Here is a 22,493-nt window from a genome sequence, read left to right on the forward strand (position 1 = left end):
AAAAAGTCACCCCCAGGACCTCCAACAAGTTAGGCAGCGATACCATAGGATTAGTCTGACTAATGTTATCTGCGAAAAGGCAAAGCTATCGTTGTTCACCTCTCACATCTCTTCCCTGGTTATCTGCAATATTTCTAATTGCTATTGCCAAGGGTTCCACTGCCAATGCAAACAGCAATGGTGATAATGGGCAGCCCTGTGTCTAGTACCCCTACCTATTGAAAAGCTCTCTGAACAGTAGCCCAAATATTAGATGAAAGCTTTAGGGGAAGCATACAAGGAGAATATCCATTTGCAAAAATTTGGTCAAAAGCCCTATTTAGTTAATAAGGGAGATATGGCCATAATACTGATCCAAGCTTAACCAATAGTGCTGGAATCTTTTCTTGTTTAGTCTGATGGACCAAATGCAATATTCTCTATACTGTCCCCTGCTTGCCGTCCATTTATAAATCCTGTTTGATCTGTCACTACAATATCACCGATACTCTCGTTCAACCTGGACTCCCAAGATCTCGGCGTCCAGATTAAGTAAAGAAAACGGTCTATAATTAGACCACATTGTTGCGTCAGTAGCGGTATTTAGTAGCATACAAATGGCTGCATCCAGTATGCTAGGCTCCAATGCCTCCCCTTTTAAGATACTATTAAACATCTCTACCAGGTATGTCCCTATGATCTGCTGATATTTTTTTTTATAATAGACTGCCATAAATCCATTGGGCCCAGGACGCTTATTAGACTTGAGGCACTTGATGGGTTGGGTCACTTTTTAATTAATGTAATTGGAGTTTCCATTTTTTCCTTTACACTTTTATTAAGCTCTAGGAGATCTACAAACAGAAAAAAGTTATCAAAAGCTCTTTTATCAAACACACCAGTAGTTTGATAAATTGCCCGCATATGAATATGAAATTCCTGTAATATATTTAATGGCTTGCTTGTAAGGCCTATCCCCTTAACCCTAAGTCTATAGAAATGTAAACGCCTTTCGGGGTGCCTCAACCTATTTGCCAACATCGTATGCATTTTATTACTGTATCTATAAAATTTATTAGACCATCTCGGCTTTTTTTGGCTTTTGATGCCGTACAGATCTTATTCAATTGTCTTATATTTTTACTTGATGAAGCTATATATTGAGTATGTAACCCCGTGGACTTAGTTTCCAAGTCTTTAATAGTCCCCCTTTCCTAGCTTTTTAAATCTGTGAGGCCATCTGTATTAATCTACCCCTAACTACCTCCTTATATGCTGCCCAAAGCATAGCTGAAGAAATCTCAGGCTGTTCATTTAATGCAAAATACTCAGCCAGTATCTCTTGCAGTTTTTGATCCACCTCGGGATTACTTAACAATGAATCGTTGAGCGACCATCTAAACGAGTCTGGTTTCGGAAAAAAAAGTTAATGTAGCCCAAACTGCATCATGGTCAAACCATGAGACCGCCAGAATATCACACTTTGTTACCAATGGTAACGCCCTTTGATGTATTAAGATATGGTCTATATGTGTTAACAATTGGTGTGGATAGGAAAAATAGGTATAATCTTGATCTTTAGGATGTAATTCCCTCCATAGATCTACTAACATCTCAGATTTAAATGATTCAAGCAATCTATTGGATATATTCACATCTCTAAGATTGACCGTTTCCATAGTCACCTTTTTCTTATCCAAACGTGGCCTTAAGGGCACATTGGTATCACCACATAATACCAAGGTGCCCTGTATATTTTGACATATTAAATGCATGAGACGTTCAAAAAACCTTAGTTGATTATCATTAGGGGCAGAGTAAGACACCATATAGAGGTCCATATAGAGAACTCTCCTCCCCATTATTCACTTTGAGATCATTACAAAGAACAAGAGGGCACTCTCTGCATCTGGAGGAAAAGAAGTTTAAGCTTCGGATAAGGAAGGGATTCTTCACTGTAAGGTCTGTGAAAATGTGGAATCGGCTCCCTCAGGAAGTAATTTCAGCAAGTTCTATAGATTGCTTTAAGAAAAAGCTGGATGTTTTTCTAGAAGCACAGACTATAACTGGGTATTAAGGCTTTAAAGTAAAAATATCAATGACTGTTGATCCAGGGAACATCCCATTGCCTCATGGAATCAGTAAGGAATTTTTTTTCCCTGTTTTTTTTGTAGTGTTTTCCAAAGCTGTTTTCGGCATCATTTGAAATCTATCAAGAAGATTATCTGGATCTAATACCTGCTGCTGCTGCTCAGCTGGAAATGGAGTTGAGTGAGAGCTCCCTATGGGCGTATCCAGCTCGCTGGAGCCCTCTCTCCTCCTCTGTTTCATAGGAGAGGGAGAGAGTGAGTCCACTATCTTTTTTGCTCTGTATGTTGCCGCCACTTGCATTGCTTCCTGGGGTTTCCAGTGCTTACCCCGTGTTGGCATCTGGGCTTCTCCTCCGTGCTCCCACTGTACTGCTCGTTTTCAAAGAGCTTCAAATGACTGGTTCACTGCTGGAGCCTCGTTTGTCCCGGCGTGGTGTGTAGCCGGTTCAGGGCGTTAACATCCGCCAGATCTACGCATGCGTCCCCCCTCCTCCTCTTCCTGGTTTCTTATAAGGTTTTTATTGTTTGGTTTTTATTGGCACTTTAAAAAATGGATCGTGTCAGCCTTCAGACAATTTTGCAATTTTTCTATCTATAAGGTACCACTGAAGAAGATCCTTTTTGACAGCTTACATTACTCTTGGATAGTACCATTTGTTAGGTTTAGAATTGTACAAAAATGTGAATGCAGGGTTATTTTGGTCCTAAATTAGTTAAAAATGGATAAGGCTGTATACAGTATGAGAATTAAACAAATAAAATGGGTGTTGGCCATAGTCCAACAATTTTAATATGTTGGTATATGCTTATGCAATGTTTGCCTGCATCATTTCTTTACAGTTTTAGTATGAAAAATGGCAAAAAATAACTATTTTCATAAACAGCCAGGTGACTGTGGAGTGTGTCAGGGCTGCACTGCAACAGATGACTGTGAATCTTGTTCCATGTGTTTAAAGAGAAAACAAAACCCAGAGCTGGAAATCAATAACAAGTGTATGAAACACAGCTGCCACAATGAGGTAAGTGTGACACACACACACACACACACACACACACACACACACTTTTTTTACTAACCATAAAGTATACTAACAGTTGATCAATCATCAGGTTCCATATGGGTGAATGTGGAATTAGGTCAGTCAGTACCAGTCTTTTTCCTGATAGTGATCTTTGATTATTGGTCTTTGCTGCTAACAGGTTAGCAAGAAAATCTTGGTGTTGCTTTTATTGGTTAACCTGGGCTTCAGAAGCAATAGTTAAAATGCCTGTAGCCTTGTTAAAAGGATAAGGTCGCTTTAAAATTAGACTCCCCCCCCCCCACCCCCCCCCCCCCCCCCCCCCCTAAATGTTTTGCACCTCTGCCTTTTAATTCGTCTTTACAGTGCACTAGACACAATGGCCCTGATTTAATAAAGCTCTCAAAAGCTGGAGAAGATAACACTTTTTTTTTCAGTGAAGCTGGGTGATCCAGCAAACATGGAATAGAGTTCCTTAGTCATTTGCTAGCAAATGTTTTCAATCCTGAGCAGATTCATTCCATGTTTGCTGGATCACCCACCTTCACTGAAGAAAGTATCCTCTCCAGCCTTGGGCACAATAGAAGACGTTTTCTGCTGGTATGCATCATCTGATAACTGACAAACAAAATGGTCTAGGTCATAAAGTAAATTGACAGCCCTCCTGATTTTGTTCCTTAAAGGTCACCTCTTTGCTCTGCTTCTGCATGTGCAGCAGTTCATAACCACAGTATTGGCTTAGCAAAGGACAGTCGGTGTCTATCAGCAATTTTGGCCTAGAATACCGTTTTAAGCCCTAAGATGGGAAATCTAATTTAATTTTTTTTTTATTTCATACACTTAACACCCCTGGTGTTCTAATTCTGTCTGTTTTTTTATGCAAAAAGTGTTACATTGTTTTGCATATAGTTACATAGTAGGTTAGGTTGAAAAAAGTTCAAGTTCAACCCCTAGAGAAATATCCCAGGGTTTTAAGACCCTATAAGACATAGTTGGTCCAGACGAAGGCAAAAAAAACCCCGGTACAATTTGCTTCAACAAGCGAAAAACAAAAACTTCCTGATTCCATGAGGCAATCGGATGTTCCCTGGATCAACAGTCTCTGTTATTTTTACTTTAAAGCCTTAATACCCAGTTATATTCTGTGCTTCTAGAAAAACATCCAGCTTTTTCTTAAAGCAATCTATAGTAGTTGCTGAAACTACTTCCAGAGTGAGCCGATTCCACATTTTCACAGACCTTCCAGTCCAACTATGTTACCTGGTAATGACTTTGCTCCCTTTTTGGAGATCGGAACCACATTGGCTTTACGCTAATCCATCGGTACCTTGCCAGTGGCTAAAGAGTCTCTAAAAATTGGAAACAATAGCTTTGAAATACCCAAGCTCAGCTCTATGAAAACACATGGATGTAATCCATCAGGTCCTGGTGCTTTGTCAACCTTAATATTTCCCAGCTGTTTATCAATCATTTCAATTCTAGGCCATTGTGACATTAAGGCAGTGACATTGCTATTATGAATTTGGGCTTGAGCTCTGCCATTTTCCTTTGTGTACACAGAGCTAAAAAAGTGTTAAGTAAATCTGCCTTGTCTTTATCCCCAGTTACCAACCCAGCGACATCATTTAAGGGGCTTACATTGTCAGATCTGATCTTTTTGCTAATATATTTTAAAAAATTTTGGCGGTTTGCCTTACTTTCCTTTGCAATTTCTTTTATTTTGAAGTTTTGCACATTTCATCTTCTTTTTACATATTTTGTTATATTCTTTATAGGTTTCAAATGATGAAGGTGATCCTTCATTTTTATATTTTTGGAATGCCCTTTTCTTTTTCCTTATGGCTTTTTTAACATCAGCAGTAAGCCACATAGGTTTTAATTTTAGCCTCCTAAACATATTAACCATTGGATTATATTTTTCAGTGTGCTTTTGTAGAACAGACTTGAAACATTCCCATTTCTGTTCCCTGTTCTTTAAGGACAATATTGTCTCCCAGTCCAAGTCACAGAGCCGCCCTTAATAATGGAAAATTTGCTCTCTTAAAATTAAATGTTTTTATCTTTCCTGTTTACAACTTACGTTAAGTGAAATCATATTATGGTCACTGCTACCCAGATTCTCTTTTATTTGCACATTTGTTATAAACTCTGCATTGTTAGAACTAGGTCCAGCAGAGTTATTTCTAGTTGGGGCTTCTTTAAACGGTACCATAAAATTATCTTGTAATAAATTCACAAATTTCCTCCCTTTTGCTGTTCCTGTAGTGCCATTACTCCAGTCAATGTCAGGGTAGATTAAAACACTTCACTTTTTGCTGCTTTTTCTATTTGTGCTAGTAGTTGATTTTCTATTTCTTCCTTAGCACTGGGGGGCCTATAGCAGACTCCAATAATTGTGTGTTATTCAACTCCACCCATAATGCCTCAACCTCATCGCTTGTTCCATCCGCAATTTATTCTTTCACATTCACTTTTATATTTCAATATTTTTATTGAATTTTCACAAAAATAGGTACATGTATGTCAACAAAACAAAAAAAAAATAAAAAAACGAGATAATACAAAATTATCAAAACTAGGGTCAGCAGGGTACAAACATATTCTTGACGACCTCAATGTTCAAAGTGACAAGGAGAAAACCATATACAACAGTGGTGTGAACAATGAATAAACCAAAATTGCAACCCCATTATGGAAAAAAAAGGAAGAAAAGTTAAAAGACAACGACAAACATGGAACAAGTAAACAACCGGGAGGGGGAGGGGAAGGAAGAGGAAGTCGCTCTAAACAGTAACACTAGTGTGTAATGATTCATGTTAATGTCCAGAAAAAAAAGAAAAAAAAAATTTTCATTACTTATTAATAAATGCGATCCAAGGTTCCCATATATCATCAAATTTATCCAACGTGTGTTGTAGCGTGTGAGTCAATCTATCGTTGACCATAATCCAGTTCAGTTTGTTATATAAAGGGTCCAAGGATATCAAAGGGGACCTCCACGCCTTGGCCAGAGAGATTCTGCCTGCTAATAATATCAAACGAATCAGCTTTTTTAAGGGAGCTGAAAGGGACAGGTCAAGCCTGCCAAAAAGCACTGCTTCCACAGTGCTGCCAATCGTTTGATGGAGAATGTTAGAGATCATATCAAACACCTCATCCCAATACCGCCTGGCTATAGGACATGACCACCAAATATGTAGCATAGAGCCTCTGGAGTTACAGCCCCGAAAACAAGAGGAGAAGTTGAGGGGAACATTTTCGCTAATCTGTCCAGAGTGAGATACCACCTGAGAGCCACCTTGTAATTGGCTTCTATTATTGCAGAGTTCAGAGAGATCCTGGAAAGGGAGTCTATCGTATCCCACCAATCTTCCAAATCCCATGTAATACCCAATTCGGATTCCCAAGTCTTCATATAGAGCAATTTATCAGTAGGGGTCACTAAGGCCGAATAGATTACTGAGATTTGCCCTTTGGTTGAAGCTAGAGAGAGGCACGTACTTTCAAATGCAGAGGAGCGCATGGGCTTTGGCGCCGCCTTAATTACTGTTGTAATATAGGAGGACAGTTGTCTATAAGGAAAATGTTCTTTATATGGGATTTCAAAACTACTAACTAGGTGTTCCCCAGAAAATACAGACCGGACACACATTCACTTTTAGATCACTTCACATACAGACAGACACCATCCTTTAGTTTGACTCGTCTTCACGAAAGCGAGTATACCCAGGAATATTGACAGCCCAGTCATGCGAAGAACAAAGCCAGGATTCAGCAATGCTGAGTCATAATCCTCATCACTCACTAAGGCCTCCAACGCCCCTATCTTGTTTGCTAGACTTCTAGTATTGTTGAACAGGCTCTTTAAACCATTGGTGCTTTTGCCATCATTATTTGCCAAATACTTTTGTTTTTCAGTACCGCTAGTGCTACACAATCCAATGTTTGTAACATGAGAAGCTCCTTACAATTATCCATAACCCTCCCCCCAACTATCCCTAATCCACCCTCCACTGGTGTCTGACCCCTGACTAACCTTTCTTCCACCTTATATAACTTTCCCACCCCCCCCTTTGTCCTAGTTTAAATATGCCTCCACCATTTGACTAAATCTTTCCCCTAGCACAGCAGACCCCCTTTCATTTAGGTGCAAACCATCTCTGGCATACAGATTGTACCCCAATGAAAAGTCAGCCCAGTGCTCTATGAACCCAAACCCTTCCCTTTTGCACCAGGACTTAAGCCATGTCTGAATCTCCCTCTGCCTTTCCTGTGTTGCGCATGGCACAAGCCATATTCCAGAGGATATAGCCTTGGAGGTCCTTTTCTTCAACTTGGAACCTAGTTCTTCATACTGATTTTTAGGGATCCTCCATCTTCCGTCTATCTTGTCATTGGTTCCAACATGGACCAAGACAGCTGGGTCCTGTCCAGCCCCTCCCAGTAATTTGTCCACTCGGTCCACCACATGCCGAACCCTGGCACCAGGAAGACGGCAAACCATTATGTCTACCAATTGTCTTTTCCTTCCTGCGTTTCCCTCCCCACCACTACTAGATGTGCTTCTCTCCCGGCTGTTAGGGGTAGCAGTAACATCTAGAGTTGCCACCACTGGGTCTGCCACCTGCACATCTTCACATTACTTTGCAAACATGTTGGGGTGCTGAAACACAGGGCTGGCCTTCCTTTTTCTGGGTGCCCCTACCAATCCCTCTAGTTACATTAACCAACGCCCTACATAGAAATTTATTTTACATTGTAGGCCTATAATTCTTAGGCATAACTCACTGAAATATCAATATTTAATAAATTTAATTATAAACTTTAAGTAAAAACACAAAATTCTGTTAAAACAAGGGTGCATAAAACTGAAAACTGTAATAACTGTACAGTAGCATGTATAAATCTGTGTATGTATATATATGTGTGTGTGTATGTGTATGTATGTATATGTGTGTATATATATATATATATATATATATATATATATATATATATATATATATACACATATATATATATATATTTAATACAGCTATTTTGTATTGAATCTAATTCAAAATTATTTGAATTTCCCGCCGCACCTTTTGCACACACTGACGCATGCACCGACGTCACTGGGGAAAGCCCTGCAGCGTCTCTGCACTCGCTGGCTGAAGATCCGTTGGGCAGGACGCCGGAGGTTGTAAGTGGGGGTTTTTTTTTTTTTTTTTAATAGCTACCCCGAGTGTGGCTCAGGGTTACCGCTTTTTGCATGTTTTTTACTCCGAGCCACACTCGGGAATACTGCCTGGAGGGTTAATACAGAAACTGTTGCTGTTAACTTTCTTGTTTTGTGTTTTCAGAAACCAGACACCAAATCAACAAATAAGGATTTTGCTGCAAAGAAGTTAAAAACGGTAAGGGTCTTAGAGATCCAAGGAGAAGGGCCAAAAATAGTAGCGTTAAGTTTTTTTTCCTATTTTGTTTTGTCTTTGTTATAGAAATGGACATTAATGTCCGAAAAAGACGGTAGGAGTCTTTCAGCTAAGAATAAGGTTAGTGGAATTCCTTTGTGTATTTTCTGCCTTCTATAAAATTTTGTGGATATTTTGTAGTGGTCTTAAAGTCCTATAGACCCAGCTTGTGTGTGTGTGTGTGTGTGTGTGTGTGTGTGTGTGTGGCTATTTTTTGTCAAGTCCTTTTGTCGGCTGTCCAAATCTCATCTTTGAAGGCTACAGATCAAGTTTTTTTTAGACATTGTTCTGCCTAATGACTTCATTGTTTCTAAAAGTAAATCCCTCTGAGCTTAAAAATAGAAATCCTTTTCAATAGTTGATCATTTCTCTAAGATTATCAAAGTTTTTTCATAGTTCTTTCACAAGGGTTTTGTGCATGCTGGGCTCGTGCACATGGCTTATACATTCTCAACACCCTAGGCGTCTGGGGATCAAAGGCAGGTATTGAGTTAAATGGTTCAGCTGATATTTAGCATAGTGCAAGAAAATGCCATGAACAGATGAAAAATTATAGATCCTAACCTTCGTAAAGACAACCAACTTTAAATGGAGATGCCTTTATAGAAAAATAGTATTTATGACCTATGTACTATAGAAGTTGTTTATCATGTTGTTTGTAATATAAGTGTTCTATAATATACAGCTTTAAATATCTTCTGTCACACATTCATGCCACAAATTTTGTCTTTAAGCGGCAATGTTGAATTGTTCAAATAGGCTGGGTTTCTTCTGCTGTGGGAATTCTAACCTGCTTGTTTGCATCCTCTCTGAAAACGTTCATTTGCAGCTGGCTGCACAAATTTGGCATATGCCAAGATAATTGAACTATTGTGCATCTGAAGAAATCATTAAGCGTTGATGTAGGTTAACTAAGTATATTGTCAAATAGCTGATTATTGGGGCTAAGATAGAAAACACCATTTTTAAGCTTTGCTTACGCTTTACCACTGAAAGGGGGTAGGGGTGGCCTTCAAGGATAAAATTGGATAGTCATTCGTTTTTATTTTTTATTTTTTTCTAAATATGTTTATTGAGGTTAAACAGTGGAAAAATGAATTACAAGCGTTTTTTCGTTTTTCAAACAATAAACAATAAACAAGAACATAAGAAAGAACAAAACGTTAGTGCAAAACTACAGTGGTACCTTGGTATAAGTCCTTAATCCGTTCCAGATCCTTGGACTACTAAACAGGACTTATACCAAACAAATTTTTCTCATAAGAAATACAAGGAAAATGATTCATCCGTTCCCATGAAAAAAATTCCTATTGTTATTGGCATATTATACCTTGATGGGGTTGTATAGAATAATTTAAACACTACTTAATATTAAGATACATAAATACAAAAGCAATTAGATGAAAAAAATGAAAATTTACCTCCCTTTACCTTACTGAGAACTGCCTACTAGGATGGTGCTGAGGAGGAGGGGATGTTCTGTATTTCACAGAGCGTTATAGCGCGGGTTGTTCACTGAATGGTAGCAACTGGCGTACTGATGCTCATGGGAAGCGCAGTGTTATGACTCATTTTGACCCATACAAGTTCTAGCATAAAGGTTGTATACCAAGCAAAATTTTTCATGTCCAAACAGGGCTTTAAGTTGGACTTATTTCAAAGCGGACTGTACCCAAGGTACCACTGTATACATGTTTTCATAGTAGTCAGAGGTAGGTCAGTACTTTTCGATAGAACATACAATAATTACACAGCGTTGGCAGTACAGAAAAAATAGACATAATTAGCATTCGCATAACAATAGGGGGTCATTTATAAGTTCTCTTTCAAGATACCATGTAGTGTGATGAAAACAGTTGTACAATTTCGTTTTGTTGGCCAGGTTTAGTGTGTCAATAAAACTTTCCCAAGTTTCAAAAAAATGTGGGTTTTAAATTCTTTCTGACTAGTTCTTGTAATTTAGTCATAAAGAGACGCATCGTTGGGGGAGTGGATTCTAACCAGCAATGAAGAATAAAACCATTCTTAGCAATAGCCTAGAGTAAGAGTGCTAATCTTTTGGTGCCCCTGGTAAATCAGTCTCCCCTTAACTCCACTAGACCAAAGACTACCCATTCTGGTGTAAATGGTATGTAATTTAGTAGTTATCTGAATATTTTGTACCACTTGCCTCCAGAATTGCTTAAAAATTGGGCATTCCCAGAACTTATAATAAAGTGTAGCCGCCTGGACTCCACATTTAAAACATGCACTTTTTGTTTTATACCCCAAAAGTCCAATGCCGTTTATTTTATTCCAACTCCCTTGAGTTCCATGTTTTAATAGTGTAATACCTTGTAGTAGTGTAATATTGTGATCAACGTGACTTAACAAATTAGGCTTAGTTCACATTGGCAGTAAAAAATGCCCCTCCTGAGTGACTACTTCTTGGTAACTGCTGGGCACCTGGGACTGGTAACTGGCGGTAGGTAAGTGCTGGGGTAAAGTCTGCTTGTCATGTTCTGCAGCCTAACAACTCATTGCTTTCAATCCTTTAGATCTCCTAAATTGTTAGTTGTAATTACCTAAAAATTTTAGGGTACACAGGGGACTCTCATAGCTACTAATAACCAACATTTCTTTTTTTAATTTCAAGAATTTCAAGATATGGGGCTCATGAGTTTAAAAACTTGTGGAAATTGGAAGATTTGGGTTGCTGTTTTGTAAGAAAGTGCACCATATCATGAAATTTGTAAAAGCTGGGGTGCTGAAATTGTGAATGGTGCTATCTATAAGTGTTCCCTGTGCACCCTGAAAATTTCAAGTCATTATGACATACAGTTTAGGGGATTTGAAGGTTTATACACAGAGCTGTAAGGCTGAGGAATGTGACATCACACACACACACACACACACACACACCTCTGATGACGTCATTACACACGCCCACTGGACGGATACATTGCCCCTGATTCATCAATAAAATCCGCGCTCGCTGGAAGCGCGGTTTCCCGCGGTCCGGAGTCGAGTGCGCTCGTACACTCGCCTCCTCACTGCCAGCATAGAAATGAAATAATTGAAAAAAGGATTATTGTCAAAGGTGGTTTAAAAAAACATTTAGTGATTTCACTTGTGTGTATATATGTCAAAATACAAATAAATGCATATAAATACATAGTTCTCTCCAGAGGTTTTTAGCCGGTTGCTCCGCCCGGCTACTTTGAATACCCCGCCCGGCTACTTTGAATACCCCGCCCGGCTACTTTGAATACCCCGCCCGGCTACTTTGAATACCCCGCCCGGCTCTCGGCAGCTCTCATCCTCGGATGCACGGATCTCAGGCTGCTCTGTGTCATCAATTCAAATGATTGCTGCGGTCGAGCACACAGCTCAGCCTTCATGTGAAGGAGACACAGGCAGCCCCGCCCCCATCTCATAGCACGAGCTCTGCCTGTGAATTGTATCCACCTCTAGCTCTGCATTCCGTTCTGCATCCTCCCAGCTCTGTGTGTACAAACCTCCATATCTCCTAATATGTATGTCACAATGACCTGTAATTTTCAGGGTGTACAGGGGACAGTGATTTAAAAATATGCTTTTTTTCTTAGCGCACATAAATGTTTAAAACATTTCAACAGCGCAAACATTTTTTTTTAGGGCTAAGGGTAATATGTGTGCCATCAGAAAGAATGATTTTTTAGGGTAACAGTGACTTTTAATACAAGCTCGCCAGTGTAAAGCTGCCGGAGATGCGCGGCTCCGGGCGCGAGCTTTTTCAGTTGCTGAATAGCGTGACGGCGTACGATTTCGGATCGCGAATACGGATGCGCGAGCGATCATCCGATTCTGCTTGATGAATCAGGGGCATTGTTTGCACTATGTTTTTTTTTTTTTTCTTCCCCCAAAAGACTCAGCACAGCTATGAGAGGGGGAGGGGCAGCCTGTGTCCCGATCTCTTCATAGCTATGCTCTCCTCATAGCTATGCTCTCCTCACTCTGCCCGGCTCTAATCAGCTATCAACTCTTATCAGCGGAGAACAGCAGGCAGAGCAGCCTCTCCGATGTCCGTTCAGAGCTGCTAAAAATGTGCCGGGCGGAATAATCACGGAATGTGGGCGGCCCGCCCCCAAAAACGGGCTGGGGTGAACTAAGCATCTGATAGACTCATTTAATAGGCTCTCTGAGGTGAGATAATTCCTATGGAAAAGTTGAAAAAAACATTTTCCTGTATTGAACTACCACAATTGCCTTCCAGGATAATCTGTACATTTTGCAGGATTTTTGAGACCGGTAGATCAGAAAAATAAGCCCGCTATTTTGCCATGCTTACCATAGAAGATTTTTTTAATTTAGGTCAGTTCTAAGAAACTTATACAGTTTAGAGATGGCCTTTGTGGGAGCCTCAGGGGGGGGGGGGCAACAACATTTTGTCTAATGGATTATTCCAATCCCAAGAAGCTAATTGTCTAGCAATCTTTACTGCATACACCCTAACTTGGATTAGTAGGAAAATACGCTCATCCATAGAGGGGAACCTTTAACTCTGGAAAAGAATATCCCTTATGAGTGTTGGCATCAATTAGGAATCTGACTGAAGTATGACCTCGGTTAGCCCATGTTGTTGTTGTTGTTAACAAAGGCATGTCCAGGTGTAAATTCAGCATTGCCTTCAAGAGGGAGATAAATTGATGCGTGAGCACAATTCTGTTTTCGGTAAGAAATGCCAGAGTTGCCAGAGAGAGTAAATTAAAAGGGTTCAATTGTATCTCCTCCGGCAAGAGTTCTTTGTGGGCCATGGGATTCAGATCAGGATATAATGAGAAATCCACCTGCAAATTTGTGTAAAAGGATGTGCCGTGTATCCAATCTTTTAAGGTACGCAGCAATGCTGCTTGATTATACAGGGCTACATCTGGTACATTCAACCCACCAGAACCTCTTGTTCTTTGTAATCTCAACGTGAATAATTGGGAAGACATTCTCTATATGCACCATTTATACAGGGTGATCATATCCATATTTAAACATCTCTCCTCAAGGGGGAAAAGATTCAGTTCAGCTAATCTCTCCTCATAGCTGAGCTCCTCCATTGCTTTTATTAGTTTATTGAACCCTTTTAATTTACTCTCTCTGGCAACTCTGGCATTTCTTCTCTGCACTTTATCCAATTCCACAATGTCCTTTTTGTGAACTGTTGCCCAAAACTGGACTGCATATTCCAGATGTAGTCTGACCAATGCTTTGTACAGGGGCAGGATTATGTCTCCATCTCTGCAGTCTATTCCTCTTTTTATTACAAGAAAGTACTTTACTAGCTTTACATATTGCAGCTTGGCATTGCATGCTGTTATTAAGTCTATAATCTACCAGAACCCCCAGATCCTTTTCCATTTCTGACTCCCCCCAAATGTATTCCCTCTAGACAGTAAGAAGCATGCATGTTAGCTCACAAGTGCATAACTTTACATTTATCTATATTAAATGTCATTTACCACTTGGCTGCCCAATCAAACAGTACATCCAGGTCTGCTTGTAGATTATAGACATCCTGTATGGACTTCAGGTCTGCCTGTGGATTGGTGTCATCTGCAAACACAGAAATGGTACTTTTAATCCCAAACTCTATATTATTTATGAAGATGTTAAACAGTAAAGGTCCCAACACTGAACCCTGGGGTACACCACTAATAACCTTAGACCATTCAGAGTATGAATCGGTAATTACAACTCTCTGGATGCGATCTTTAAGCCAGTTCTCTATCCGTTTACAGATTGACTTTTCTAAACCTATCGACCCTAACTTGCATATTAACCGTATGTGGGGTACAGTGTGAAATGCTTTAGCAAAGTCCAAGTACACTATATCAACTGCTATTCCACTGTCTACCTGTTTACTTACTACTTCATAAAAAGAGAGTAAATTTGTTTGACAACTTTGGTCATTTTTGAAGCCATGCTTACTATCACTTTTAATATTATTTTCTAGCAGGAACTCCTCTATGTGGTTCTTTATCAAACTCTCTAGGACCCTTCCAACTTTGGACGTTAGTCCGTCCTGACCTGGTGCTTTGTCTGTGACTGCATGCGTCACAGCTGAGGATAATTCCTCTGCACTAATCGGGTTGTTAACAGTTTCTATGCACTCTTCAGAAATCGATCGAAAGAACACACTTATTCATTCCTGTTTACCAAAATCTGCTGATTGATTCTGCGTGCTATTTTACTTAATAAGGGGGTCCTAAAATGCACAAAAGGATACCACTAGTTGAAAGACTGTTTAATTCTGAAAAAAAAAATTATTCTCTGTCCGCTTTAGTATGTATTTCTGGGCATTCTAAAAGGGATTATTTTAGTTTCCAGAAGTATGATTTGTGCGGAACAGGGACTGTTTGTATTGTAATGGATACCAGGGCATGTTCTGAAATGGTAAAAACCCCTATATGACGATGAAAAGGGACGGAGTGATGAGGAAAAAATCTGTTCTGGAGTACATTTTATTTATTGGAGAGTAGAAGGTATAATCCTCCTGTAGTATGAAGGAAGTTGATGTAACAGCCGTTAAATCCGCTTCAAGGCCGCGAATGAGTATCTAGAGGTCTCTTTATACACGTCTAGTGTTGGGTTCAGTTAAAGCAGAACTAAGCTGAAAACAAAAAAATGACACCTTTTATTCCTGTTGATCCCTCGATGGTGCTGTTCCTTCCCACAATCGGGTCCCATGTCGTCTTGGAATTCCTCTTCATCCCAAAGATAAGGAAGCTCCGGGCGCCGCCATCTTCGGTCTTCTCTTCCATCGTCTTCTTACCACGTCACCCGAACTCGCACTCCGCAGGTGTGAGATCGGGTGTCGTAGCCCACTATAAAATGGGGGGAAAAAAAGAGCCGATCAGCATTTCTTCTCTAATCGAAAAATGCCCCTTCTGCGCATGTCTGAGATTAGGGCATGCGCAGAAGAAGCACCAAGAGCGTCCCGTGACGTTAGCCTTTCAAGGCTAAAAGGGGAGGTGCTGCTATAAGTTCATTCACTGGTGTGAATTTTTTAGACTGTATTGTCCCCTTATTTATCAGGTATTTGCCTTCAGGATACACTATCTGCGAGATAAGATGCCACACTTGGGATTTGTGTATTACTATACAGACTCCTGTTGATTTGGAGTCAGTGGATGTGCCCTCTGAACATATCTATTTCATACATTTGATCTTATGTATGAAATGTTTCCAGTAGAAATGCAAATTGACATTTTATAAACTGTTTAACTCACGCAAGAAAGTTTACAGTAACCGCCTGAGCGGTAAATAAAAAAAAAAAAAAAAAAAAAAAAAATGAAGCCTAGACATTTATTAAATTCTGGAGCAAGCTGTGCTTTGATATGTATATATATATATATATATATATATATATATATATATATATATATATATATATGCTGTATTTTTTTGATTTATTTTATTCACCCTTGTTTTAACAGATTTTTGTTTGTTTTTTTTATTTGAAGTTTATTATTACATTTAATACATTTATTAAATATTTCACATATTTTGGTGACTTATGCCTAAGAATTACAGGCCTACAATGTAAAATAAATTTTCTAGACAATCTACCGCTTTTAGATATTTAAATCCGGACAGTAATGAACCACCCAGGAGGTTAAGGGAAGTTAATCTGTAGAGACGTGTTTGGGGTGGGGTGGAAAGGAAGAGAATGCGGGGTCTGAGCAGAGAAAACTATGTACAGAACCGAAAAGGTAGTAGGGTATTGTCCCCAGAAGGGCGGGGATGCTAAAATACTAACTATAAAGAGCTCCACTTGGGAGGTGTTGCCTAGTGGAGATGAGCAAGTGGGTGCTGAATTGGTGACTAAAAAAAAAAAAAAAAAAAAACTTATTTTTTTTTAGATTTGTCTGTTATATTACTGACATCGGAAACTGTTGTGCGACATTGATAAGTTCCATGTGATATTTTCGTTTTTTGTGTTAACCTCCCTAGCGGTTCATTTCTTTCCAGTTTTATATGCCTAAAAGCAGTACATTGTTTTTCATGAAATTTATTTTACGGTATAATATTGTATGAGTATAATAAAGTTTGAAACACAAAATCATGTAAATAATAAATTGAATAAATTAAAAAGTTTATATATTTAAAAAAAAAAAAAAAAAAAAAATTTTAAATACATACTCATTCTAATATTTATATTGTAAAATAAATGTTCTTGAAAGCAATGTACTGCTTTCACACATATAAATCCAATGTATTGCATTCAATACAGTTATTTTGTATTGAATGCAATATAAATGGATTTTGAACTTGCCCGTCCCGCCGGCAACGTACACACGCACCGAAGTCACTGGGAGCTTCCCGGCGACTCATCGGGTGCAGAAGCCGGCCGAAGGAAGAAGACGGAGATCGCGGCGATGGACAGCGCGGGACGCCGGTGGATCAGCTAAGGCTGTATTTACTTCTACTTCCCATAGGTTTACCTACCCCGAGTGTGACTCGGGGTTAGCGCTTTTAACAACTTTTTTTCTACCCCGAGTCACACTCGGGGTTACCGCTAAGGAGGTTAATGGGCATTGAATTGAAGTGTGAGGGTAAGGAGTGAAGGGGAAGTATGAATAAGTGAGAACGAGGTGCATGAGATAGAATGGAGGACAGGGGGGGCATAGGGAGTAGGTGTTCTGACGGTGGGGGATAGATTAGCAAAATCCCACTAAAGGTGGTATGTTAAGCATGGTATCCTATAAAAAAAAATATATATATTTGTTTCCACTCCACCTATAGATCATCTGCTCAGCAAGCTGCAGCATCACCTTCATCACTGTAACTGTGAATTTTTCCCCGTTCTCTACATCCCCTGCACAGTAACAGAGGCTGTGCACAGCTGAAGGGGATTCTGAAGTTAGGTGCAGGTAATTTACAGATTTTTCAGTCCTGTCCTCCCATTGGCTGTTGGGCCCTTTTAAACCTTTCCAGGTTGCTGGATCCTCAGTGCACTACCTGCCACTCTGCCAGCTAGTCGTCTGTTTGGATTTTCTGTATCTGACCTCAGCCTGTTACCTGGCCTTGCCTGCCCTTGGCTAGTCCAACTAGCTCAACTTGACTCTGTTTTCTGGCCTCATTGCCATTCCTAAGGTGAGGTCTTTTGATCCGTGTCACCCCCTGGTAGGGACAGCCTGGGGGCCGCAACCTGGTTGACCACCTTGTAGCAAAGCAGCCCGGTGCTCACTAGGGTCACCTCAGCTTGTGCTCAAGCTGCTATTGCATGGCCACGCCTCCTTAATGATTTTCTTACTTACGGCCCATCACTACCCAGGATTCCGCGCCTCAGGTAATCCTGTGTCACCTGCCAGAGGGAGGCAACCCGTAACAATATTAATATATAACAGCAAACTATCAAGTAGGAATATATATGGTGGTAGTCAAACTTAAATTGCAAAAAAATTATTTTCTTTTTGTAGGACCACTCACTTATGTTGGTGCAACATAACAAGGCAAAGGTTAGGCAGAATACTTATTTGTTGAAATTGACTTGACTAAACTATAAAGTTATTAACATAGTTCCAGAGATATATTCAGTCGTTCTATAAAACTAATTTATAATATATTAAATACAAATTGTCCCTTTGCAGCATAAAGGAATAAATGTCAGGTAGAAACAAACCAGAGTTTTTATGAGCAAGCATTACAAACCCATGATGACTGGTCAGAGTGTGACTAGAAAGGTCTGGTAAAATTTGTATAGTGGGTCTGCAAAATCGATTGAGCTCTTTCTCCAGGCTTGTTTCATGATTGCTTCTTTGAGGGCATAAAGGTGAATTCTGCACAGGATATCCCTTGGAAGAGCTCCAGAGGTGTTTTGTGAGCAATTTACCCTATGGACTCTGTCTAGCTAAATGCCAGTCGGAGGTGGTTGTCTGCCAGATGTAGCTTCTGGTAGTCCACAAATTCGTACATTGTTTCGGCGCTTCAGATTTTCATTATCCTCCGTAAGTTGAAATAAGTTGTGATTGCATAATAGAGGTGGGGGATTCTAATGCATTTAGATGAGCTTCGGTCAGGGAGGATGAGAATTCCAATGTAGTGACCGATATATCCACAGATATTTGGTGCTGGATAGCCGCCTTCTTTCGTATAAAGATTGTTTCTATGTGTGTTGCCAGTGTATTTAGGTCCTCCATTTGAGAGGAGGTGGCTAAGGATTGCTTCCGTATCCATCTGTGGGTGGCCCGAAGCAGGTTGACTAGCATTCGCTGGAGGGTCTGACATCTAATATACTGGGGTTATTGGAAAGGCATCCAGGTTGTGCAGTTCATCCAATGAAATAGTGGAGTTCCCGTTTTATGTGTGTTTACAGGACTGGGGCCTTCAGCGGTGGCGGCACGCTTCTTGGATCCAGTCTGTCGGCTCAGCTGTGGCATTAGGCGGAATAAATTGTGGACTCCTGTTTTTCTGCATCCTTGGGGGTTTGAAGTTTTTTGGTACTGTGACATATGCAGTGGTGAGAAATCAATCCTATATGGAGTGTACAGACTACTAGATGCCTCCAAAGGTAGAGAGCTCTAAAAAAAAAAAAAAAAAAAAAATTGTGTGCTCAAGCTGCTATTGTGTGGCCACGCCCCCTTACAATGATTTCCCTACTATGGTAGTATACATTGTTAGCTTTAACCTCCTCAGCGGTAAACCTATGGAAAACCAATAGTAAATTGCGACTTACTTGATCCGCCGGCGTCTTCTGCACCCGATGGCCCTGATTTATTAAAGTTCTCTAAGGCTGGAGAGAATACAATTTGATCAGTGAAGCTGAGTGATCCAGCAAACCTGGAGTGGATCTGGTCCAGGATTCAAAACATTTGCTAGCAAATGATTTTAGGAAATCCATTTCAGGTTTTTTAGATTACCCAGCTTCACTGAAGAAAGTGTATTCTCTCCATCCTTGGAGAGCTTTAGTAAATCGGGGCCGATGAGTCACTGGGGAGTTCCCGGTGACTTTGGGGCAAGAAATTCAAATTTATTTGTATTGCATTCAATACAAAATAACTGTATTGAATGCACTACCGTGGATTTATGTGTAAAAGCACTACATTGTTTTTCATTAACATTTATTTTACAGTATAATAGGAGTATAATTATTTTTTTAAAATAAAAAATTTAAAAAAAATTTTTTATGACATGATTGTGTTTCAAACGTTATTATACTCATACTATTATAATATACTGTAACTACTATAATATACAGTAAAATAAATTTTCATGAAAAACAATGTACCGCTTGTAGACACATTCTGGACAAAAATGAACCGCCCAGGAGGTTAATGCTCTTATTTAAGTGCTGTATTTGTTTCTTTATCAACTTACTTTCATTGAATATTTTCTTAAGTTTTTCCAGCGGTAAAGACACGGACATTAATTAGCTGGACAGGTGCCAGGCTTGAGAAACATTTTATATACTTTTCATTCTACAACATATAGGTTCTATCGTTCCAGGTAAAGGGGGTCACATTGTCCAAGCAAGGGGCAACTAATTGCACGCATTATAGTCTCGGTGGTTACTGCACAGAGAGTCTGACTCAATCTCTACAAACAATTTGTCCGATTGGGGCATTATGACCCATTTATACACGTTTATGGAGCTATGTAATAAACACGGTTCATATACTTGTGATCTTAACTTGCACACCTTACCATTGTAACTTTGTGTACACACAGTTGCTGAAACATGGTTTGCATAGTTCAAAGGGTCAAATCCTTAAAGCTAGTAAATTTTGGTTAGTTTTTAGTTGCGCTATTACTGATTTGTTAACGAGAGGTAATTAACATTTGTCTATCCCCAAGGTTTTTTTCCTATTAAACCACTGGGTATGCCTCCATTGGGCCTGCAAATGTATTATATTAAGATTATGTTTGGCTGTAAAAGTCCAGTTGTGCTCCCCACCTCTCCCAACAGGGTGTCATACCAGCTGTGCTTCTGGCTAAACAACCCTGTAAATGCGGAGTTAGTTTATGGAAAAGTCACTGCATAGCTTACATGGAATTTCTTTTCTTGGGTGCCCACTTCTTTACAGGTGGAGGGCACTCTTTTTATCTGTACTTGGGTCTACTTTAGTTGGTGTTTCCTGGGCAAAGATTACATAGTTCCACATAAATTTGCATGTTTTTACAGGGTCTGCAATTATTGTGGTACTGTTGACACAGTTTAACACTTGAATGCCTTTCAAGCTGAAGGAAGACTGGTTGGTGATAGGCCAGCCAGGATATGTCCCGTTGGTCAACCACTCATTGGTGTGACCAACTCTGATGTCAGGGGTCAACTTACTTGCACTCTTCTTCAACTCCTTCTTTATATGGATGCGTTCGTTGAGGTTTTCAGGAAATTTTTTGAGGGGGCAAATTGCAACATTTTAGCAGTGTTCCCCACAGAATTTTTTTTCAGCCGGGTGGGGGAAACTGTAGCCGGGTAGTAAATAAGTGGGCGGGCTAGACACAGCAAATTTGGAGCTCCTAGGTATTTATGCCATATGTATCCAGTAACCCCTTCTATTGTGTCAAGTGTTCTACCCACCCCCTATACTTCCAACTTTCTAATGCCTAGCTTGTTAGACTGTACAATTTTTCCATTTTTTGTATTCTGCACCAACAGTCTAGTGCTGTGTATTTTAATCCAACTCCCTAGAGTTCCATGTTTTATTAGTGTAATCCCTTGTATTAGTGCAATATTGTGATCAATGTGGCTTAACAAATTAGGCTTTGTTCACATTAGCAGTAAAAAAAGAATGCCCCTCCTGAGTGACTACTTGGCAACGGCTGGGCACCTGGGATTGGTAACCTGTGATAACTACTGGGCACCTGGGATTGGTAACCGGTGACAACTGCTGGGCTTTTCAGGCCTAGCAGTTTTTCAAGCAGCAGTGGTTCCTAGCGAGAGGCAAGTGAGGGGTAAACGCAGCAAATGCAACCTTACTGCTAATGTGAATTCAGCCTAACTTCAGATGTCACCTCCTAGTGTTATACCTAGGTAACACAAAGAGCATCATGCATGTAATCGCAGATGGGGGCAGGACACCCAGTGCCCTCCTCATCACTGCCAAAAATAAAAACTTCCTGTGAAATTTATCCACCCGCAGTGTGATAGGTGTGTGTAAAGTCTGCTTGTCATGTTCTGCAGCCTAACAACTCATTGCTCTCAATCCTTTAGATCTCCTAAATTGTTAGTTGTAATTACCTAAAATTTTTAGGGTACACAGGGGACTCTCATAGCTACTAAAAACCAACATTTCTTTTTTTTAATTTCTAGAATTTAAAAATATGGGGATCACGAGTTTAAAAACTTGTGGAAGTTGAACATTTGAGTTGCTGTTTTAAAAGAGAGTGCACCTAGGAGCCGAAAATTGAAAATGCAAATTAAGGGACCCCCGGGGCAACTTGCATAGCAAGAAGCATTGGGGTGGGGCCCCCTAAATATTTACCTACCTTACACCAGATTATAATTGTAATACTATGCTGCCCCTTTCCCATTCTTGCCTGTAGGTGTGGGGTAAGTATTCTCATCTGAGGGGGTTTGTTTCTGCCACCAGTCTGTTTTCAGGATTTGCTGTGCCTTTTAAAGGTTATCCCCCTTCTGTTGGATATAATCCGCTCCCCCTAGTTTCTCAAGGTGTTCCTTGAGTGGGCCATTCATCTTCTCTATTAGTCCTGCAGCTTGGGGATAACAGAGATGTGGAAGACCTGTTCAGTGTTGTTCTCCTAAGCAAATTTCTTTACTTGCTCTCCTTTGAAGTGTGATCCATAGTTACATAATAGGTTAGGTTGAAAAAAGTCCAAGTTAAACCACTAGGAAATAAACATATCCCAGATAAAGCAAATTGTACCATAACAGGGTGAAAAATTCCTTCCCGATTCCATGAGGCAATCATATGTTCCCTGGATCAACAGTCACTGTTGTTTTTACTTTAAAGCCTTAATACCCAGTTATATTC

General features: G+C 39.9%; 1 protein-coding gene across 6 annotated transcripts in view; it reads left to right on the top strand.

Moving 5' to 3' along the window:
• Positions 1–22,493, top strand: part of LOC140342775 (uncharacterized) — a 51,869-nt gene that overhangs the window by 16,480 nt on the left and 12,896 nt on the right. For 4 of the 6 annotated variants that reach the window (XM_072429116.1, XM_072429118.1, XM_072429117.1 and 1 more), the window contains exons 7-9: positions 2,954–3,088; positions 8,434–8,487; positions 8,572–8,625. In XM_072429116.1, coding sequence (XP_072285217.1) covers positions 2,954–3,088; positions 8,434–8,487; positions 8,572–8,625 — 243 coding nt within the window. The remainder of the gene's footprint in view (positions 1–2,953; positions 3,089–8,433; positions 8,488–8,571; positions 8,626–22,493) is intronic. The other 2 variants (XM_072429119.1, XM_072429121.1) reach the window with 1 other exon arrangement.

Source organism: Pyxicephalus adspersus, chromosome W, assembly GCF_032062135.1.
Source record: "Pyxicephalus adspersus chromosome W, UCB_Pads_2.0, whole genome shotgun sequence".
NCBI classification, from domain to species: Eukaryota; Metazoa; Chordata; class Amphibia; order Anura; family Pyxicephalidae; genus Pyxicephalus; species Pyxicephalus adspersus.